We start from the raw sequence: 21,887 nt of genomic DNA, 5'->3' as shown, positions 1-21,887 counted from the left end.
GGGTGACTCACGCAGACCGGCTCTTTTCACACAATGCCCCATGTTCTATCCCTGTACATATTTCTTTCCATGTATGTATGGAGATCTTAAGTCTTGGAAACCATAAGAAGAAATTGTGTTAAGCCAACTTTTATTGACTATTGACTTATGTTAAGAAGCAGCAGTAAGATATGGTTCATTTACACAATGGAATACTACTCAGTTATTAAGAAAGAGGACATCCTGAGTTTTGTAGGCAAATGGATGGAACTAGAAAATATCATCCTGAGTGAGGTAACTCAGACCCAAAAGGCCATGCACAGCATGATCTCACTGATAAGTGGATATTAGGGGGGGAAAGTACAGAATACCCAAGATACAGTCCATAGAACTTAAAAGGTCAACAAGCAGAAGGGCCCAAGTGAGGACACCTCACCTCAGTCCCACTTGGGAGGGAGAAGAAAGCAAACACAAGCTGGGGAGGGAGGGACCAGGGAGGGAAAGAGGATAGGGGTGGCGGGGAGAGGGAAACATGATCTGATATTGGGTGGAGGGAAAGAACTGAAGCCCCAAGGGCCAGCAGAAAGAATGGAAACAGGCAACCTTGGGAGGAAGGAGGTTAGGAGGACCCTCTAGAATGTAGCAGAGACCTGAGCAGTGAGAGACTCTCAGGACTCAAATGGGGGAACCCTAGATGAAATGCCCTACAGTGGGGAGAGGGAACTTATTGAACCCACCTCCAACAGAAAGACAGGGCATCAAAAGAGGGATGGGGTTGTTGTCCCAAAGTCAAAGCTCTGACCCATAATTCTTCCTGTCTGAAAGAAATGCAGAGATGGAAATGGAGAAAAGCCTGAGGAAAAGAAAGAGCGACAGACCCAAAGTGGGATCCAGCCCAAGGGGAGGCTCCAAGACCTGACACCATTACTGAGGCTATGGGGCAATAACAAAAAGGGACCTCTCATGACTGCCTTCCAAAAGACTTAACAAGCAGCTGAAAGAGTCAGATGCAGATAATGTGCACCAACCAATGACCAGAAGCTGCTGACCCCTCTGGTGAATTAGGGAAAAGCTGGAGGAAGCTAAGGAGGAGGGCAACCCTGTAGGAGGACCAGCAGTCTCAATTAACCTGGAACCCTGAGGTCTCTCAGACACTGGAACACCAACGAGGCAGCATACACCAGCTGAGATGAGGACCCCAACACATATACAGCACAGGACTCCCTGGTCTGGGTTCAGTCAGAGAAGATGCACCTAACCCTCAAGAAACTGGAGGCCCCAAGAAGTTTAGAGGTCTGGTGGGGTAAAGACATCTTTGTGGCGACACAGGGTGGGGGTGGCGGGATGTGGAACTGTGGTGGTGGGGGTTGTTGGACTGGGAGGGGAATAAAAATACCTGTCACATCACAAGTTTAACAAAAAGTTAAAGGGTTGCACTGTAAAAAAAAAAAAAAAAATCAGCAGTAAGATGTGGAGGAAGACACTCACTTGCAAGGCTTCTGTGTTTGCTGTGGGCTCAGTCCAGGAGATGTGAATGAAGAATTTGCTCCCTTAGCAATGTGTAATGTTTCACATGAACATTGGGCTTCTTCTTTCTTTTGAGAAATTATGTTTTCTGACATCACCAGGTTGGTAGTGCTTTGTATCATGTGTTGAGGTTTTTGTTGTGGCTGTTGCTTTCCTCCTTTCTTTAAAAAGAGCCTGAGTGTCTTATCATTCACCAGTGATTTAATCCATTGTTATTCACAAACCCCATGTAACCACTGATTTCAAAATTCTGACCTAGATTTGAGCAGATAATTATATTTTAAAGGGGAAAACTCATAAATTTAATCTACTTTATTTTTGGACCAAGAAACATTTAAGTTTGCATTCAGATACATTTCTGAGAAGCCTGACAGTGTGGCACTTAATATCCTGGAGCAGAGAGTGGTCAAGGGATTTGGGGCAGATGGTCATTTTCAACCTTGTAGCTCTAGTGTGTTCAGTTTAGGTTGTTAAGCATAGATATTAGGAAGTAAAACTGAAATTTCATTTCTTTCTAAATCTAGCATTTCTATAGCAATTGTCACCATGGTATCTTAATGTGTTCTGACAGGGGAAATCTCACTTCTAAGAAAATGTGGTAATGAGCGGAGAAAGGCATTCTATGCTTTAACCTGGGAGCCATTTCCTTAACGAAGGGCTCAAAATTATGTGTGCACATTGGACAGGATGCCTAGGATTGTTTATCTCAACTCAGGGGATGTAGAGTTTCTTAAGGATGAGACTGGCAGTCCAGATGAAAGGCTCCTGAACGTGACAGTTGGAAAGCAGGTCAAGTTCACGGCTATGTGCATAGCTCTTCAGGATCCAGGAACTTGTCCATATTCATCTCACTTCATCCTCTCAAGTATCCAGGAGAATAACTAGTAAAGAGAGAATTTCTATCTGATACCCTCAGAAACTCACTTCCAGAACACCAGGGATTTGTTTCAGGTCACAAAGACATCACCACCCAGGGAGCAGGTTGTCCAGTACCAAATTCCTTGCACTTTAAATGACCAGAGTTTTTCAGTCTCCTCAGTCAGCCTTCTAGTGGGATTCTCAGGGATAGGAATCTGTGCACATAGACAGCCAGGTGGATGGCACCCCTTGGTGTTTCTAAGCCTTGTGACATTGATGGAGAATTTTGGCATAGCAGGTACACTGTTGGCACAAATAAGGCCTGGCAGAAGCTCTAAGAAGCTCATAGTAGATTCCACCTCATTAAGGCATAATTGAAAACCAAGAGAAGGAGCTGACACAAGAATAATGAGTTTTGAATCTTCTCAGATTGAGAGTCCCCCCCCAACCCCCCAAATCTACTCGTTGAAGTTCCTACCCTGAATGTGTCCTTATATGAAGAAAGAATCATTGAGACTCAATGAGGGATAGATCAGATCATGAAGGTTGAGAGTCGTGAGATTAGTGACTAAAAAAGAAATTTTCTCCTCTTTTCCTCCCTCTCCATCCTTCTCACTCTTGTCACACACACACACACACACACACACACACACACACACACACACACACCTATGAAAGGCTAGTGAGGGCACTCACCTAAACATCCACCATCTTGATGTAGCACTTCTTAACTTCTTAAGGGTTAGTGAAACCCTTACTGTACTTTTTTGTTTTTTAAACCACCCAGTCTATGATCTTTTTTTTTCTTTTCCTTTTTTCTTTCTTTCTTTTTTTTTTCCGGAGCTGGGGACCGAACCCAGGGCCTTGCGCTTGCTAGGCAAGCGCTCTACCACTTAGCTAAATCCCCAACCCCCCTATGATCTTTTGTAAAAGCAGCCCACGCTGAGTAAAACAATTGCTCACATTCTGAGTAGTGACCTCTTGTTCCCACCCACTGTTCAGTCTGGCTTATTGTTAGTGACACCCCATACCATCCCAAACCTGTAACAATCACACAGGCCGCATGTTGGAAAGCAGAGAATGGATATGTTCCTCTAGTACAGATGAGTATACCAATCTTTTTGTGTGTGCATAAATTATTGGCATCCCTTTTGATAACAAATGGCAGGATATCTACCAGACAAAGGCATGAGTGTTTGTTTTGGAACTGAGTATCAAACCCAGACCCACACAATCTAGGGGAGTTAGATGTATTTGGACATCTCATTTTCCTTCTTCTAGTTTTTTAAGATTGGAAAGAAATGATATGTTTTAAGTGTTGTGAAAGCATTTGAACTACAGTACTTTCCATTAAAAACCTATCGATGACAGTCATATGACGTGGTTATGAGAAATAAGTGAATTCAGTGCAGAGCAGATACAGGGTTGAGACAGGTAAGAGGCCTTGCCTCAACCCTACAGATTCAGAATGGGCTTGTAGATGCTTGTTTTCTGAATTTTTGAGAGATTGTAAAGGAGAAGTGTTTTATGTAACTGTGATGGGTAAGTGCTAGAAGTTTATGATTTTAGTCATAACATAAATCATGCAAAATACATTTTCTCACTTAGTCCATAGGTTTAGATTACAACAAATTTGGATTTGATGTTCAGATTTGATCAGAATTTATGAAAACAGTTCCACGCAACCCCTAGTAATATTCTAAACACAATACCAGGTACTATTTAATGAAAATATTTTCATGGAGGCTGGGAACATGGTTCAGTTAGTGAAACCCTTACTGTACAAATCTGGGGACCTGAATTTGAATCCCTATCACCTACAGAAAAGTTGGATGTGAGGATTGTTATAGCCCCTGCAGTAGGGTAAAGAAGACAAGTAGATCCTTTACGCTCATTTACAAGCTAAACTGGCAGAGTCCCTGACTCGAAAGCTCAGGGGGAGGCCTTATCCAGAAGAGAGCCAGTATGCAGCACTCCTCCAGGGCCTCTGCGTCAGCTCCTGCCTCTGGGCTCCTGCCCTGTTTAAGTTTCTGATCTGACTTCCTTCAATGATGGACTTCAGTGTGGAAGTGTAAACTGAATAAAGCTTTTCCTCCTAATTTCCTTTCTGGCCCTGGTGTTTCATTACAACAGCAGAAATCCTGAGAGTAGAAAAAAAAAACTGAAGAAGATTGATTTCTGTGCTCTAGGAACACATGCATATATGCACACACATGCATATGAGCGTGAGCACACACACACACATGTACATGCATACTCCTCATTTAATTTAAATAGGCATGTCACAACAATCAATTTGTCTTCCTGATTTAAATGAGCTTTCCATACTTTCTCTTTCTAGACTTTTTGAAGTTCATATGAGGTTTTTAATATTTAATTGAATACCATGTAATATTTGGCTTCAAATTAAAATTTTATACAATTAGCCTTGTTAGAACAGTTGTATATTTGCGCAATCATTTTATTAAATTCCATAAATTTCTTACCAAAATTGCATGTGTATTAGAGAGATTATTAATTCTTTAAAAGGTATAAGAAAAACCTGAAATAGAAATGTGTTAAAACCATCCAAGGAGGACTAAGGGAAATAATCCTCCACTTTAAACACTGCTCTGTTCCTTCTTAGGGTAACTAATTGGCCTACCAAATATAGAGTTCAATCTCTTGAACTAGGCAAATTAACAAATATATTTTATATATATTTGAAAAAGTTATGGAATTTTAAAAATGAAAACATTCGTGATAATTCAAAAACATATTTTCCGGTTGGGAAGATATCTTCTCCTGTAAATCACACTCCAGAGAATCATGAGCCCCCAGTTCAGTCTTAAGGTGGGTAAAAAGCCAGGCATGATGTTGCTTGTGGAGGCACGGGGTGGGAGTGGGAGTGGGAGTGGGGCCCTTTGAGCTTACCGGTCAGCCAGCCTAGCCTGAGCAGTAAATTCTAGGTCCCTGATATGGGTGAGGGTTGAAAGAAGTCTCTCTTTCTCTCTCTCTCTCTCTCTCTCTCTCTCTCTCTCTCTCTCTCTCTCTCTGTGTGTGTGTGTGTGTGTGTGTGTGTATGTGTGTGTTTTTGTGTGTGTGTATGTGTGTCTCGCTCACACACAGAAGTTTGACATACATGACCACACAATTTTCACTAAGCTCTTATCCATACTTGGCATTTACTCCAATTAAGAACTTTCGTAACAGATCACAGCATATCTGGGAAAATTGTATCTATAATATAAATTATAGATCGTTTAAAATACCAACATAATTATTGGAGGGATTTCAGACTGTCCTGATACTTATGAACACTTAGAAAGCCTGTAAGTTAGAATCCTTGTCATTACCATTATATCTTCTTATTTACTGGTCTAATGAGTAGACATCTCTATTATTACAAATTTGCTTCTCATAGGAAGAATTTTCATCACTAAACTTAAATATATCTCTTTTTTTTGCAATCTTTTGGAATTTTCCAAGTGTTTATAGTTTTGGAAATCCAACTAGCTGTTTTAGCACTGAGTTCTACTCCTAATCTATCCTATGTATTTCGTTTTGTGAATTTAGTACCTTTTTCTGAGACAGTGTCCTTTAGTACTACCACAAGGCCAAAGGGGCCCATGACACAAGACAAGGAGGTGCTAACACTCACTTCACTTGCATGTGCATCAGTGTATCCTTCTGCCTACATACCGGAACCATTCAATAAGTTGGAATAAAGATTTATAGTTGACTTGGCAATTTCAGGTACTGTGAAACCCACCAGTCCTCATTTAACCTTAAACTGTAGAGACTCTGCCAGAGATGCAAAGTACATTTTAGAATCCTTTATTCATTGGAACCCACCCATTTAACCCTTAGCTTCATTTACTCTGAATGCCATTTTTTAAAAAACATAATGCAGGCAGGCTACTGTCTAAACATAAGAGATACAGCAGTACATTTCAAAAACCATCAACAGGACTCTTACTTGGTGGCAATCTATCTTACAACTACAAAGTAACCTTTATTGCCAGCCTGGCAGTCTGTGTCAGAGTACAGACAAGATCATTCATCAGTACCTTGATTCTATTTGTCAAGAGACATGGGGGAGTCTAAGCTAGGCTTACCCCACCCCCAGCTGTAAAACTATAGGCCTAGATACAATTCAATCAGGCAAGAGAAACTAGGGTGTCTTGTTAGACATTTTCTCTCTGAGTGTGGCTTTCATTCCCAACTATAATATACTGTGTTGTGTTAAGCCAACTCTGAACTAAACCAACAATAAAATTGGACCATGCGTATGAAATGCCTATCAGTAAACATGAATTCAAGTGGGGCTTCAGAAACTATGATTCTTGAGGGAAAGGTTGGGATGGTTTGGGGATAGTTGGGAAATAAGAATGTGACAAACTGCATTAAAGAGCAGACTTGGGTTTGGGAGGTTGCCTAAGTGTTTGTGTCTTGGACGACACCACTTCAGAGTGAAAGAAACTTTGGAAAAGGGAGTTCAAATGTTGAGTACTCGATTTTCTCTGGAATTTAAAGTCAAAAGACAACAATATCTGGAAGGCTTAGGAGCTAAAGGAAAAAGAAATCATAAACAGGACAAAGTAAATTGCTATACACATATGTACATATATATATATATATAAATATGTGTGTGTGAAAGAGATTAATTGTGTTATATTAAAATCAACACGTTTTGCCTGATTTAAAGAATCTTCCACCTAGATGTTTAAACTCATGTCTAAATCTACAGTTCCGACTTCGTCTCACAATTCTAAATAGAATTCTGTAGTCAAAGCAGCACAATTCAGTATGGTTGGTATGTGAAATGCCTTTACCTACTACTCAAATTTAGGAGTCTAGATCCAATGTAATTCAACTCTACCCCTGCCAACACCTCATTTGAAAAAAAAAAAAAAGCTGGCATTGACAGTCCCTGCCACATGTGAGTGTCTATCTATGGCCACAGCACATAGGGTAGAGGAATGATCAAACTAAAAGGGGTCAAGCAAAGCTGCATTGTAATGGCACCATGTGGCCTGAAGGGTTAGTAAAGAGGGTGAGGTTGAACGCTGACACAGCACTTAGGGTTTTACTGTTATGAACAGACCCCATGACCAATGCAACTCTTATAAGGACAACATTTAATTGAGGCTGGCTTTCAGGTTCACTATTACCAAGGCAGGAAGCATGGCAGCGTCCAGGCAGGCATGGTACAAGAGGAGCTGAGAGTTCTCCAGCTTCATCTGAAGGCTGCTAGGAAAAGACTGGCTCTCACAACATGGTTAGGAGGAGGGTCTCATTGTCCACTCCCATAGTGACACACTTCCTTCAACAAGGCCACACCTAATCCTCTAAAAGTCCATACCTCCTAATAGTGCCACTCCTTGGGCCAAGCATATTCAATCCACCACAATATTAAAGGAAAGAAAAAGTAGTGGTATAATTTTCTATTTCAACTAAATTGATTCTTTAGAAGACATTAATGCTCAAATTGATAATAAATGCTGGGTGAGGATAATATCATGATAAAAAGAGCATTCCATTTCCATAAGCAAATATATATATTATATTGTTACCATAAAACATTTTCAGTAGAACTGTTGATTCCCTGGTCTAAGTTTCATTATCCTACAAATGAATTCATTTCCCCAGAATCTAGCAATACCGATGCCTTTTTTTCTTTTCACTTCTCGATTCATAAATATAATTAAGCCTTCAATTCTATCTATGACATTGTTTCATAAATATTATGAATTAAACTGTACTTTGTATTCATTGGCTATTCAATTTCTGTATGAATATTTATGCTATTTTTTTTCAAATAATACCATCACATCTCCAAGTGCTTTAAAATGAGCCCAGCTACTATGAACTATTTAACTGGTTTGTGTTTTTGCCTTTGCTTTTGTTTTCTTTTCTTGAATAATAAAAGTAAATATTGCTATAAATTGAGACTTGGGGCAACGTGTGGTGAAATTTATGCCTCAAAAATACAGTGTATTAGAAATTCCATTAACTACAAAATTCGTGCTTTTCTAGAGAATACAAAGGTATTGGTTCACTTCATTATTTTATGTAGAACTATGTGTCTGTAACTGAAGCAAATCCTAACCAACTCAAGCATAAGCACTTTCTGAGTAATTATTAAGACTGCAAAGCATCATCTTTAGTTTCTTTTCAAATCCTTTGAACACTGAGTTTGCTTTTGTATCGAATAGAACATCTCCAGCATTACAGGGAAATTTTAAGGTTTAGTTTTATAATGGGCTTCTGCACATCTAATCAAAGGCAAGAAGGGTCAGATCTCACAACCTATTTATATAGTTTTAAAACTCTCTAAGAAAAATACAGCTCTGCTATAATTAATGACTAATGGTATAAATACTTGTGCCTTCACCGTTGCCTAGTAACTACCTACTGCAAGCTTGTGGGATGGCTAAAGAGGCTGAACGAGTGGACTAGCTCAGATCCATTTCCAATTCAGATGGCTCAGGGGCAGCTGTGGGCCAGATCCTTTGTTGAAACTGTTTTCCCTACAATGATTTTGCACTGAAACATCCTTGTACACTATAACTTATGCTTCTAAGTGTTTCTTCAGGTAGAAAATGAAACCAGCAAGTAATGATAGAGAAGAATTTAGTAGAATTGGTACAACTCTACCTGGGATTTCTGCACTAGCCCTGCCGTCTATTAGAAGGACCTGACTAGTGGATGATATCCTTATAACTTCTTTATATCTATACTCCTTTAGTAAAATCTCATATCAGAGCTGGCTGTGAGGCTTATACCTGTAATCCCAGCCCTTGAGATGCTGAGGGAGGAGGTTCAGGAGTTCAAAACCAACCTGAGTTGGAGGCCAGTTTGTAGAGGAAATTTAATCCAGCAATGTGGCTGCTCGAGCAAGGCATCACATCCAAAGATATGATCTGTCTAGAATGCCAGCATGACCTGGATTACAGAATTATCTGGTTGAACCGCAGAAATGTCCTTAGTACACACTTTTAAGGAAGCAGCCATGTTTGAAAGTGACGTCTAGTTGAGAGGCAAAGTGATGAATCAGAGAAAGATTTGAGAGAAAGAGTCAGAGATAGAGTATGCCAAACTGTGATGAGAACGCCTCAGGAAAGATAGGTTACTTAAGAGCAACACAGGAAGAGAGAAGGGGAGACAGGCATGGGGCATGGGCTTGGTAGTGGTAGTTTTACAGGGACAGTTTTACAGGCAGAACAAGCTAGACACATGTGAACAGAGAATGAGCCAGAGAATGAGAAGGAGCGAGAAGAGCAGAGCATATTACCTCAGCTGGAGAGATGGCTCAGTGGTTAAGAGGACTGACTACTCTTCCAGAGGTCCTGAGTTCAAGTCCCAGCAATCACATGATGGCTCACAACCATCTCTAAGGAGATCTGATGCCCTCTTCCGGTGTGTCTGAAGTCAGCTACAGTGTAGTCTATATAAGAAATAAATCTTCAAAACAAAACAAAACATATTGCCTAAGTTAGGCCAGGCAGAACAATTCAGTCAGAAACCAAGAGAAGCCAGATTGAATCAGTCACCTTGGAAGATTGGATTTTACAGGGGATAGAAGCTTCCAGACCTAGGCCTATGGATAGTTAGAACAGAGAAGTAATGCTGTTCACACAACTTGGGTACAGCTCTCATCTCATCACTTCCTCTGAGGAAGCAAAAGGGACATTTGCAGCAGTTTGAGTAACACAGTTGGACCCCATCTCCAAAGGAAGACAAACAAACTACCGTCTCTCAAACCCTGGTATTTGGATACCACTTTGGCAATTAAGTGATTCCCATTTCCAGATCCTGATAAAAGATGGCATGATGTCTCATCTTTCTTGTCAATTTAACTACATCTGGAATCAGCTAAAACTTCAAACAGCTGAGCATGCCTATAAGAAACTTTCTTGATTAGGTTACAGTAGTTAAGAGAAGACCCACCCTAAACCTGGGCTTCACATTCTGGTTGTAGTCCACATAAAAGGACAGGGGAAAAGGAAGTTTTTGCTTTTTGCCTGCCTGCTCTTACTCTTGCTGGCAAGTTCATCTACCTGTTACTGAGTTTTTTGTTTTTGTTTTTTTTTTTTTTTTTTTTGTTTGTTTTTTTTTTTTTTTTTTTTTTTTTTGCTGGTGCTAGAACCTACATCTTAGAAACTTCAATGTAGACTGAAGACTGGCAGCTCTCTGGGAATCCTCCACATCAGGTTTAGATTGATGAGAGCTCGTAGTTTGTAAACTGAACAATTACAAGATTCTTTGCCTTTCAGTCAGGTGACAGTCGTTGAGTTACCACCACATATATTCAAGCCAGTCTAACAAATCTGCTTGCTTGTGTGTGTGTGTGTGTGTGTGTGTGTGTGTGTGTGTGTGTGTGTTTGTGTGTGTGTGTTTCATTCTGTTCTCTTCCTTTTGAGAACCCTCACTAATTCAGACAGTATTTAAGGGGATATGGGTGACTACAAGGTTAGGAGTGACTTACATTTAGCTTTGACTTGCTTCATACCAGATTTAATTTCCTAATTGCATTTTGCTTTAGCTTAGGTAAAATCAGTTTTGCATTTCCTTGGCACACACCAAGTACAGTTGGTGAGAAGGCCTTCCAAATCCATAGGTTGTTGACTAGAATGGCTAACTAGATTCAAATTAAATTTACCGAAAAAAACTCCCAAAGAGCCTCCAGTACATGCAGATAATGACAAGTTATCTATAAAGGAATGCAGTTAGGTCACATGAAGACCCATTTCTGGCAATGTCTTGATTTCAAAATCAAGACATTAGATGAGGTGCTGGGAGCTAGCATATGTTCTTTCTTTCAGAACACCCGAAGTTAAGATTTGGGGCCCCCTAGGTTGGTCACTTCATTCAGAGAGAAGAAGTGTGGGAGGGACTACTTCAATTGTATAACTATAGTCTTTGGGGTGTAGTCAGAAATGATTCGTTACTTGGTAATTTTGTCATTTGGCAAGGCTAAGACATGATAGCATATGGTTTGCTCTCTGGAATTATCATAAATGTCATTTGACTGAAGTAAAGATTCTCTTCCATGGAGCTGGTTTTAGAATATGCATATGTTCCTTTATCTTTTCACGTGGAAGGAAACCTCCCCTTGCATCATGATGTGTAACTCTCTGGGTTCTTGGCTTTGTGGGTTGGAGGATGTGGCTGGGGAGGCCAAGAACAGGGCTTAATCAGGAAACCGCTTGGTTTCCCAACCACTCTCTCCATTCCTAGCCTCAACAACTCATTTCTCTTGTCTGAGAAGAAACCTTTAAAGAGAATGTTATAACTCAACACGAACACCTCTCTCACCCTCTCCCACAGTTCGGTAAACAGTCAACGTCGGGAAGACACCATCTATTTACAAAGAAAAATTAACCCAAATATTAAGGTTTGGCTGGTTTTCGTTCCCAATGTACTCAGTATCTCTCCCGATACTCTCTTCTGTTCTGATGCAGAAGAGGATGCATTGGTTAAGAATCTGGTTCATCTGGTTCATCTCTACAATAGGAATATTTTTCTTCTGCTTCTTGTTGCAGCTTCCTTCTTCCACCTGCCTTTCAGAATTTTTCATTCTGTCTCTGGGATGTCTTTCAAGGTTATTATTACCGAGCAGCTTAATGAAGTGTCAAAAGGGTGATCAAGTCATTATCCTTTCAGATCTATTTGCTTTAACTGCAAGAGAGACGGTCTTTGTGCAGAAAGAGTTAATTTATAATAGCAGTGGAAGCTATTGGGAGCTATGGAGAGAATTTAAAGCAAGTGTCCTCCAGTGGAGAGCCAGCTCCAGGCCAGACCACTGGTGTGGGAATCAAGCCTCCTCCTTTGCTGCAACTGCAGGATGTTCAGCCAGTTCATAGCACTTAACAGTTTCAGGATAGAAGCAAAAGGCTGGGGTTCTCTTTCCCATATCCCAGGTCTGGGCAGTTAAAACAAGAGCTCTATTTTTATGCCTGTATTTTTTTTCACTTACATACATACACATAAGCAAAAGGGAAAAAAAAAAAAAAAACACGTCCAGGAATTGACTCCTTTTTCTGACATGAATCTGTTTGGGTTTTATTTAGAATGAAACCAGGCTATTTCTTTCCAATGATGTAGTTAAATTTTTAATGTTATAAAATATCTTCAAATAAATGAGGCATTTAAAAACTGAGCTGCATGTCTAAGAACATATCTACTTCCCAGCAATAAGGTGTTTTAGATACCTACTTAATTCCCAAATGAAATCTATTATTTTATCCTCCTGCCTCTCCCTAGTAGTGTGCCAGCTAATTTTTGGAGCAATAATTCAACATGGGTATTAAGAAAATGGATGTACTAAAACGAAGTTTAAAAAAAAAACAAGAAATATCTTTGCTTCGAATATTAAATATTTACTAACAGTTCAAAATCTTTTACTGTCAAATGCTTTTCTTTCATCTTTGAAGTCTAGATAGTCTCGTATCAGCCATTTCAAGAGAGTAGTTGACTAAATAAAAAAAATGGTGTGATAACCAAGAGTACCAGCCAAAGGGCTGAGGAGATCAGCTATCAGAGTGAAGCCACTGAGAATAAACAAAGGAAAGTCTGTGCCCAGGATAACCTGCAGGTGGTTCCTAAACTCTGACCCTTAACCTCAGGGCACCAGATGTGTTTCCTTGACCTGTCTTTCCAGGGGGAACTTTTTAGATTTTGTTGACCAGTCCCTTTCATTGTCTTTGTAGAAAATATTTTCTCTGATTTGTGTCAATATTCAGAACCAGATCGGAAAGTGAACAGTTAAGGTGTCAGGACCTGTCAAGAGGAGCAGGCTGGGCTTTTGTTGTTGCTTTGACTTTGTTTTTGTTTTGTTTTGTATTTTTTATTAGATATATTTCTTTATTTACATCTCAAATGTTATTCCCTTTCCCAGTTTCTGTCCACGAGCTCCCTATCCCCTCCTCCTCCCCATACAGGTATCCCCCCCATCCACCTCCCTTACCGCCCCACTCTCTCCCGACATTCCCCTGACTTTGTTTTTTGTTTGTTTGCTTGCTTGCTTGTTTTAAACGCTTTGATCTATAACCCATACAACTGAACACTCCAGTCATCCATCTTCCACAATTTCAAGCGTGGGATTGGGTGGTGCGTTGATTCGGCTTCACAGAGACACAATTTGAATGTCTCCATTTGATTTTGTGCTTTCAAAGCATTTTGGGGGGGATATGGAGATTTGGGAAGGTCTTTGCCCTAAGGTCTCAATCAGGTTATAGACTTTTCAGATTCAGCGGGGAAAGTATAAGAGCAGAATTAGAGGTAGGAGATGGGGAGGCTTGGGCCTAACTCATCCATACAAACTCCAGCCATGCATTTCCATATGATCATTTTGACAAAGGTCTGTGTGTGTATCCTTGTGTCCTAACCTGTACTAAGGAAGTTGTTGTTCTCTCAAAAGTAGTAAGACATCGCTGGATACTTGGTGCTTTTTCAGAACAGATCTCAGGCTGGGGGTGGGAGTGAGGGATTCCTCCTTCTTTGAAACGAAGCAGTTACCAACCGAGCAGATAGGTACCGGCGGATGAGGGGTGCTAAAAACAGCTGGACACAGACTTTGAGCTGTGGGTTCAGACTTAGAGTTGATGGTTTTAGAGAGGACTAGCATCGAAGATGTGATAAAACAAAGCCGGGTATACAAACCAAGAGGATAGACGTGTGCAGGCCACAGGGACTGGAAGATATTAAGAAAGGCACCTCAGTGGAGCTAATGGTAGTGAGGAACGGTTGCTCGATTTTAGATTTTTATTTTTTCCACATCCAGGAGTCTGGCCCAGGATCGGCTTGAGCCCGGCTGCCTAAGCAAAGATTTGGCCAGCCTTTGCCTCGCGGGAGGAAGCGTGCCTTCTTTTGCAGCCCCGGGTGTCTGTCTTTCGGACATCAGCGCGAGGCCGCGCCGCTCCGGTGCCAGTTCTTGGCCCCGTGGGAGCGACTGGTGCGGCCGGGCGGGTGGGCGGGGCGCCGCGTTTCCAGCGCGCAGAGGGTTAAGCGGCAGGGGCGGTGCGGAAAGGCGGGAGGGGACCGCGGAGCTCCGGGGCTGAGAGCGCCGCGGCCACAGCCAGCAGCGGGTTAAGCGCCGCCCGCGCCGAGAGAGCTGAGCCCTGCCGCCGCTCCGAGCTCGCATTCGGATCCGCTAGAGCAGGAAGATGGCGACGGACAGCGCGAGCTGCGAGCCCGACTTGTCCCGCGCCCCGGGCGACGCGGAGGGTGCCACGGCGGAGGCGGCGGTAACCGAGTTCCCTGGGCACCGGGATCGGTGTAGACGAGGGCTGGGGTTGGTGCCAGGATCCCCACTGGACACTCCCCTATGGGTGCCCGGTCCTTTCCTGGGATGCCTTGTCTTTCTCTAGGGTGCCCCCTTACTTCCACGGGGTTCCTTTTCCTTCCCCATGGTCTCTCTTCCCAAGGGTTTCCCTTCCTCCTCCGGGATACCCCCTTTCTCCTGTGCCTCTTCCCTTGGATACCCATTCCTTCCCCGGGGTGTGCCCTTCGTGTGTCCCTTCCCCAGGGTGTCCCCCGGGACAGAAGCGGGTTCAAGTCGGGGAACGCCACCTCCTACACACACCCAGATGCTAGGGATCCGGTCGGTCCTTCTGGACACTCCACACATACCCCTGGTGACCCCCCATGCCCATTCGCGGGGTGCTATGGAGGATCTCAGTCCCCATTGTTCACCGCTCCGGGGCGCAGAGCGGACGCGAGTCTCGGGGTGCCTGACACCTCTCGGGGACCTGGGCTAGCAGAGAGGGGGAGGTGAACCATCGCCAGGCAGGTGGGATGCTCTTTGTGTGTGTGTGTGTGTGTGTGTGTGTGTGTGTGTGTGTGTGTGTGTGTGTGTGTGTGTGTGTGTGTGTGTGTGTGGGGAGGGGGTCATGTGTGGGGGGGAGGCTGGTGGAGAGGCCCAGCGAGCACCAGCACTTTGGGTCCTAGCTGACTGCTAGCTCAGTCAGTCATCTGTAGGGACGGTCTTCCAGACCTAAAGCGGGATGGAACTGGGTTTTCTGAACCTGGTGTCAAAACATTGTTCCCTTTCTCTGGCGTCTTGACTTCCTTAGGCGCATACCCGCTCCCTTCTTTGATACTCTGAATTTCGTCTGCATGCACAGATATTACCCTCCTACCTTGCTTGGGGGTCTTGACCCACAAAGCCAGGTTGGAAAACATTCTCAGGTCGAGGAAGCAGCTTTTGCTAGAGCTGCAAAGATCTGCAAAGAAAGACAGGTCTGGGAGCGCCTCCCACCCTTAGCCAAACCCAGCACCTCAGAGGATTCCTTAGTGGGACGGAGTGAGCTGAGCCCCGCGTGGACGATCCCTCCATGTCTCCCACCTCTAGATCCAAATCCAGGTCTGGGCAGTGGAGGTCAGGACCAGATGTAAACAACCTGGGCTGTTGAATTTCCTCCCACCTCTGGCTTAGAATGGGAAAGGAGAGACGTGGAGGAAGGTACTTGGTGGTGAAGGCTGCAAAAGCAGAATGCTAGAGGAGGGTAGGGGAAGGGAAACTACTAACCCCATGGTGAAAGTGGAAGATCTGGGCTTGGGGAGCTTTGAGGGGAATTCGCATTTTTCATTCTTTGCTGATAAGAACTTTAAAGATATTTCAAATGAAACCTTTCCACATGTGAATTTCTTTCTATGACAACGGAGAAAACAAGTCCCTCTGGGAGTTGAAATTATCAACTGTCCTGTTCTCCATGGGAGGTGGGGGGAGTGGAGGTGTGGCAGAACTCGCTTCTTCTCTCCCAGGAAGGTGGATAGTTTGTTTAATCTACTTAGAATACACCCCTTTGTGCCTACACGATATTTCAAGCCCAAGATAAACCAACACCAGCACGTGGTTTATGATGTGTGATGTATAACTGTAAACAAAATTGCATTGTCAGGAATACTTTTGTTCCAACGAGGTCAGTGTTCCTTGTCAAATGTTCAAAGGTGTCAGGAGCCTGATTCAAATGCGGATAAATTAGCAGCTTGATGACTTGACTCTTGTTAAGGGGAAGAGTCAAGAAGAAAACTCTCCCGAAGGAAAGGAAAGAACCTCTTTCAAGGGATCCTATTCTGTAGGCTTCCAACCTGCACTAACAGCACACTTATGGTTTTTAAAGTAAAAATGTTACGCTTCAGTCTGTAAAATTGGGCTATATTGATTTTTTGCCAGTAGTTTGCGCTTGAAAAGGGGACTCTTAACATGAGCTACTTGAGTAAGCTGGTCTTCATTTCCAGGCAGGGTCACACGGAGCTAAACCTAGTCTCAGTCACCTACCTCTCTGTCTCCTGAGGTGCTGAAATAGAGGACCTTACCGCCTGGTTTTAGGCTGTTTTTGTCTTTGTTTGTTTTTGGCTAAAAAAAGAAAAAAAATTAGAGAAATCCTGTTTGTTGTGCTTGTTTTTCATCTAATGGTTAAAAATCAAATCTCTTAGTTTGCTTTTTTTTGGCCGACAAAAAACTTAATATATACATATTTTTAATTTTAAGGAGAAATTCTCTTTCTGCCCTGAAGAGATTTATTTCATTTCAAACTGGTTTACATCTTGTGGAATTTTATATATACATTTGGCAGAATCAAGCTAGTGAAGCCTCAAAGCCATTGGCTATTTTTGAAAGAGCATGTTTTCAGAGGGTTTTTTTTTTCTTTTCTATTTAGATTGTTGCTTAGGAACTGGCTTAATTTATAGTTTGCAGTTTAATATAATTTCCAGTGGAATGTTTTAAATTTAGTTTGTTATCCTTGTTCTTCGTTGTTTAAATCCTGAAAGCACCTCGAGCTAACAGCTACATCATTCAATAGGATCTTATTAATAGTCTATGCTGTGATCCATGCTGGGAGCCTGGGTTATTTTCAGTACCTTAGCCAAATGCAATGACTTTTATAGGCCATATTGCTATTTCTGCTCAGAATATAATTCTTTCTGGTAGGCAGTATGGAAAGCAGGATCTGCTTTTTATTGTCACTGTGGAATTTGGGAGTGAGAGAAAAAAAAATGGAGATCCATTTAAAGCTGTACTTGGAGAGGCAAGCAGCATTCTCCTCGTTCTAGGATTTCTGGATTAGCTAATAAGCAAAGCGTAGATATAGATTTTGCTGTGAGAGTGTCAATTAAAAGGAATGCCTTAGCGTCGTTTTGGTTAAAAACACATTGTTAAACCTTATGTCTGACATCTTGAAAAATTTGTTTTCTAGGTGACAGTGTTGACTGTAAATGCAATAAAAGGGGCCTTCTTAGCTAGTTATGGTTTTTACTTTTGACAAAATGAAATCCTAGTTTTATAGTAGCTGGGGACTAGTGAAAGTTTGACAGAATAATGTAAAAGGGAAATGCCGTGAACTCAACACACATCACTCATCAGTCACGAAGGCGGAAGCATCATAGGTGGTAGCATCTTTACTGCCTTTGACCCCTTAAAGCTTGACTATGGTAGACTCTGGAGTACACAGAAGTGTCGAACCACAACAGGCACACAAAAATGTGGATAGAGCTTTTAGGAGTGACAATCAGAGAGAGAGAGAGGGCTCCTAGTGGAAGGATCTGGAAATGGTTTATGGAAGGCACTGGAAATAGTCCATGGTGGAGGACACTTGTGCTGGCCTCTCAGAAAGAGGTTTATGAACGAAGATGGGGAGGGTGGAAAGTGGTTGTGCACCCATGCCGTTTCTTGAGTTCCCTTCACAGCGGCTCCATGTCAAAGGCTTTCAAAGATGAGTAGAGAGATGTCACCATTTCAGCCACAGGCTTTAGAACACAGCTTACGTTTTGCAAAGTTGGAAAGATTAGGGTGGAGGTATTCTTGCTGTTTCCACAATGGCTTTCATATTTCCGTTTGCATCTGTTTATTTTTACAGCGATTGCTGCTGCTGTTAAATTTCTCATAGGAGCAATTTTGTGTTGAGAAGCATTTGCCCATTTGTGGCTGAATCCGTACCAAAGCTAAATTACCAGTTAGTTCTATTCTCTCTCTCTCTTTTTTTTCTTTCTTTTTTTTTGGAGCTGGGGACTGAACCCAGGGCCTTGCACTTGCTAGACAAGCGCTCTACCACTGAGCTAAATCCCCAACCCCAGTTGGTTCTATTCTTATGGGTTTCCCATAAGTTTATATGTTGACAGAACATTTTACAGCATTAGTACTTCATCAGCAAGGACAGGTAGCTGCTGTTGATCATGTGACCACCAAGGCTGGGACCTGGGGAGGGTAGAAGTCTTTAAGGAGAGTCGAATGATTTGATTTCTTAAATAAGGCTCATCATTAGAAGCTCTCATAATACTCGATACAGTCAATTGCAAGACATACTCTGTATTACAAGATATAATGAAGATATTGGTCTGTGGTTTATAATAATAAACACTGCAGATACTTCCGGCCTTAACTCAATAGACTCACTGACTCTCTTCCCACCTCTATTCTTCAGTTGTGAGGGTTGGACATTATGGACAAGTACTTTTTAACTGAACTCCATCTTCGGGCCTTTGCATTTCAGTTGTTAAGCATCTGTTACTTACTGCAGGGTGGAGGGGTAGTGTATGCCACGGCTTACGTGTGGGGGTCAGAGGACAACTCTGTAGAGTTGGTTCTCTCCTTCTATCTCTGGACTCCAGGGATCATACTCAATAGGGAGATGAGTGCCTCTGCCTGCTCAACCATGTCACCAGCCTCGTTTTCTTTTCTATAATTCCCTTTTCTAAGCGCTTTTTTTTTTTTACTATAAAACATACAAGCTTTTATAATAAAAATCAAAACCGTTACTGAGAACAAAAGAAGATAAGGGGGGAAAATCTAGCTATTGAAAGTCCCATGTCGGCTTAGCTAATATCAAGATACAGTAATAAAATAAAGTAATTCATGAGAGACTATCAAAAGCACATTCTGAGCCAGTGTGTCCATCGTGGCACACCCCTCTGCCACCTCCCTCTTACATGCCCACACCCCTCTACATGGCCAGGAGCATTGGTAACCTCAAAGCAGCCATACTGGAATGTCTGCACCCAGCCAGGGAGATGGATTCCCCAAGGATATGTACATGAAGCCCATTCCCCTCTACCTTCCTCATCTATTTCCCTCACCCTTTCCCCCAAGACCACATGCAGTTAGGGCAGAATTGCATAGAGCTAGTTGGAGAAGATGCCTGGATACTCAAGGAAGAGTCCCATGATCCTCTCTGCTCACTCCTTCTATGAAGCAAGGTCCAGGGTCAACAGACCCAGATGTGATGATCGTTTGAAAGCAGGAACATGAAGATGGTGAGAGTCAGGCTTGAAGGATAGTCCTGTGGTACAGCCAGGATCAGACAGCAGCACAGCCAAACAGCTCTGGGCCAGTTTCTGTTAGTCAGGGCTGGCCTGTAAGCTGCTCACACCCAGTCCGAAGGGGTACCACTTGGAAAGGTGACGAACCTTTGATAACTTTCTGATTGTTTGAAGGATGATATTGGTACAGTGTTTTATTTTCCCTTTACTTTCATTGGATAGTTTCTTTATTTTCATTTCAAATGTTTTCCCCTTTCCTGGTTTCCCTCCAGGAAACCATCCCACCCCCTCCCCCTGCTTCTATGAGGGTGCTCCCCACTCACCCACCCAATCCCTTCTGCCTTCCTGCCCTGGCATTCCCTTATATTAGTGCATTGAGTCTTCAAAGGACCAAGGGCCTCTTCTTCCACTGATGCCCAAAGAGGCCACCCTCCGCTGGAGCCATGAGTCGCTCCATGTGTACTCTTTGGTTGGTGGTTTAGTCCCTGGGAGCTTTTTGGTGTCTGGTTGGTTGATATTGTTGTTCTTCTTATGGGGTTGCAAACCCCTTCAGCAACTTCAGTCCTTTCTCTAACTCCTCCATTGGGGACCCCGTTCTCAGTTCAATGGTTGTCTAAGCTCTTTTCTTAATGCCGTATCAACTGCTTTCCAGAGTTCTGGTTTCAAAATTTGATATTCTTACAAGTCTTACAAGTTTTCTTTTCAGTTTCTTGTCTTCCCAGTGATGACTGAGGCCGTGGATGAAATGGTCATACATAGATAAACATATTATACCTTTCCTGGACTTTTCCAACTTAGAGTTAGTGCCACATGACTCATTAAGATGGAGAGGAGGGAATGGTTGAAACCTAAAGATTTCAGTACATGAAAAGATTGGACAAGAAATGAAGAGATTCGTCAAGGCTTTGGAATAGTGAACAGGTGGACACATGGGATATGGGACTCAAATCCAGCTTCAAGTGCCGAGCAGAGATGGTGTCATTTCTATGCCCTCGCCTTATAGGTTGAGCTACCTCAGCTCATTTGAAAAGAGGCTCAGTTAGATTCCTCTCCACTGATTGCCTGGTGCAAGACTTACATTGAATTTTAAAAGGCCTTGTCTTGGGCTGGAGTGATATTGTAGTCAGTGAAGAGCTTGAAACTCACTTAAGAAAGTACAGCCCGGTGATGTGAATTTACCAGGGTTTCTTGGACTTGGGTATCCAGAGCCAGCCAGAGTTTGTCTCTACAAGCAAGATGAGATCACCCATGGAGGGATTCCCAAGGTTGACCTTTGTTCTCTGCACAGGAGCACACATTTATATCTACATTATCACATTTTCTGTCTCTCTCTGTCTCTGTGTCTGTCTGTCTGTCTCTCCCCCCATCCCTTCCTCTCTCCTTTCCTCCTTCCTCCCTTCTTCCCTACTTTCTGTCCAGGAGGTACTGAGAGTAATAGCTATGGTAGCATTAATGGTGAAGTGCTGCCAAGATTTTAGTTGCATCTATTGTTAATAACATACATACAAAGACAAATGCTGTGTATAGCATGCTGTGGTCCATGTAGAAATAGTGATTTGAGTCCAAAACTCTTAGCTTTTAGTAAAGAACTAGGTTGCAGATCTCTTTGAAGGCTGTGATAAGTACAGTGTTTGTGGAGTGGGAAAGCAGTTGTAAGTGATTTTGTTTTGGCATTTCAGTATTTCACCAAAAAGGCACCAAGATGATGCCAAAGACCCACGTTCTTCTTCAAAAGGGTACGATAACTCCAAGACCATCATGTTTTGCCTTCTAGGCCCTTGTTTATCTGAAAATCATCATGTTGGCACTTGACACCACACATAATCAAGATGTATTATGTGGTGTGTTACAAACATCTCTGTGGCACTTGTTGGATGTGGAAGGCTTCTCACTGAGGGGCTGATTCAAGCCTCCTGTTGGGCTGCATGGAAATCTGAGTTCTGATGGAAAAGTACTTGGTTTTAGTCTTTGTTTTGTTAGTTTTCTGAAATAGGGGTACTTTTTTCTCTGGAGCGAAAGTAGAAGAGGAAATCTGAGAGGAGGAAATGGCCTGCCTGAACCACTTTCTGTTTTCCCTCTAGTTTTCTCCTGGTTTAAAATTAGCTATGCCCATAGCCGGGCTCCCTTCCTGGCATTGTCTCCTTATCACTGTCTCCTCCTCCCACACATAGTTGCTTGTCTAGTGTGAAAGTCTTTACTGCCTGCCTTGAGGTACATGGTAGGCCTGCGTTCTTATCAAGTCTGAAGGTCTACCTTAGTTCCTTTCCTAGTGTGGGTTA

General features: G+C 42.5%; 1 protein-coding gene across 1 annotated transcript in view; it reads left to right on the top strand.

The window, feature by feature from the left end:
* Positions 1–14,395: 14,395 nt before the first annotated feature.
* The window catches only part of Cttnbp2 (cortactin binding protein 2), a 158,230-nt gene continuing 150,738 nt past the window's right edge, over positions 14,396–21,887 (top strand). Inside the window, exon 1 of the mRNA XM_032906912.1 lies at positions 14,396–14,594. Coding sequence (XP_032762803.1) covers positions 14,514–14,594 — 81 coding nt within the window. The 5' untranslated portion in view covers positions 14,396–14,513. The remainder of the gene's footprint in view (positions 14,595–21,887) is intronic.

Source organism: Rattus rattus, chromosome 6 (genome assembly GCF_011064425.1).
Source record: "Rattus rattus isolate New Zealand chromosome 6, Rrattus_CSIRO_v1, whole genome shotgun sequence".
NCBI classification, from domain to species: Eukaryota; Metazoa; Chordata; class Mammalia; order Rodentia; family Muridae; genus Rattus; species Rattus rattus.
This window is presented reverse-complemented; position numbering and strand designations above follow the sequence as displayed.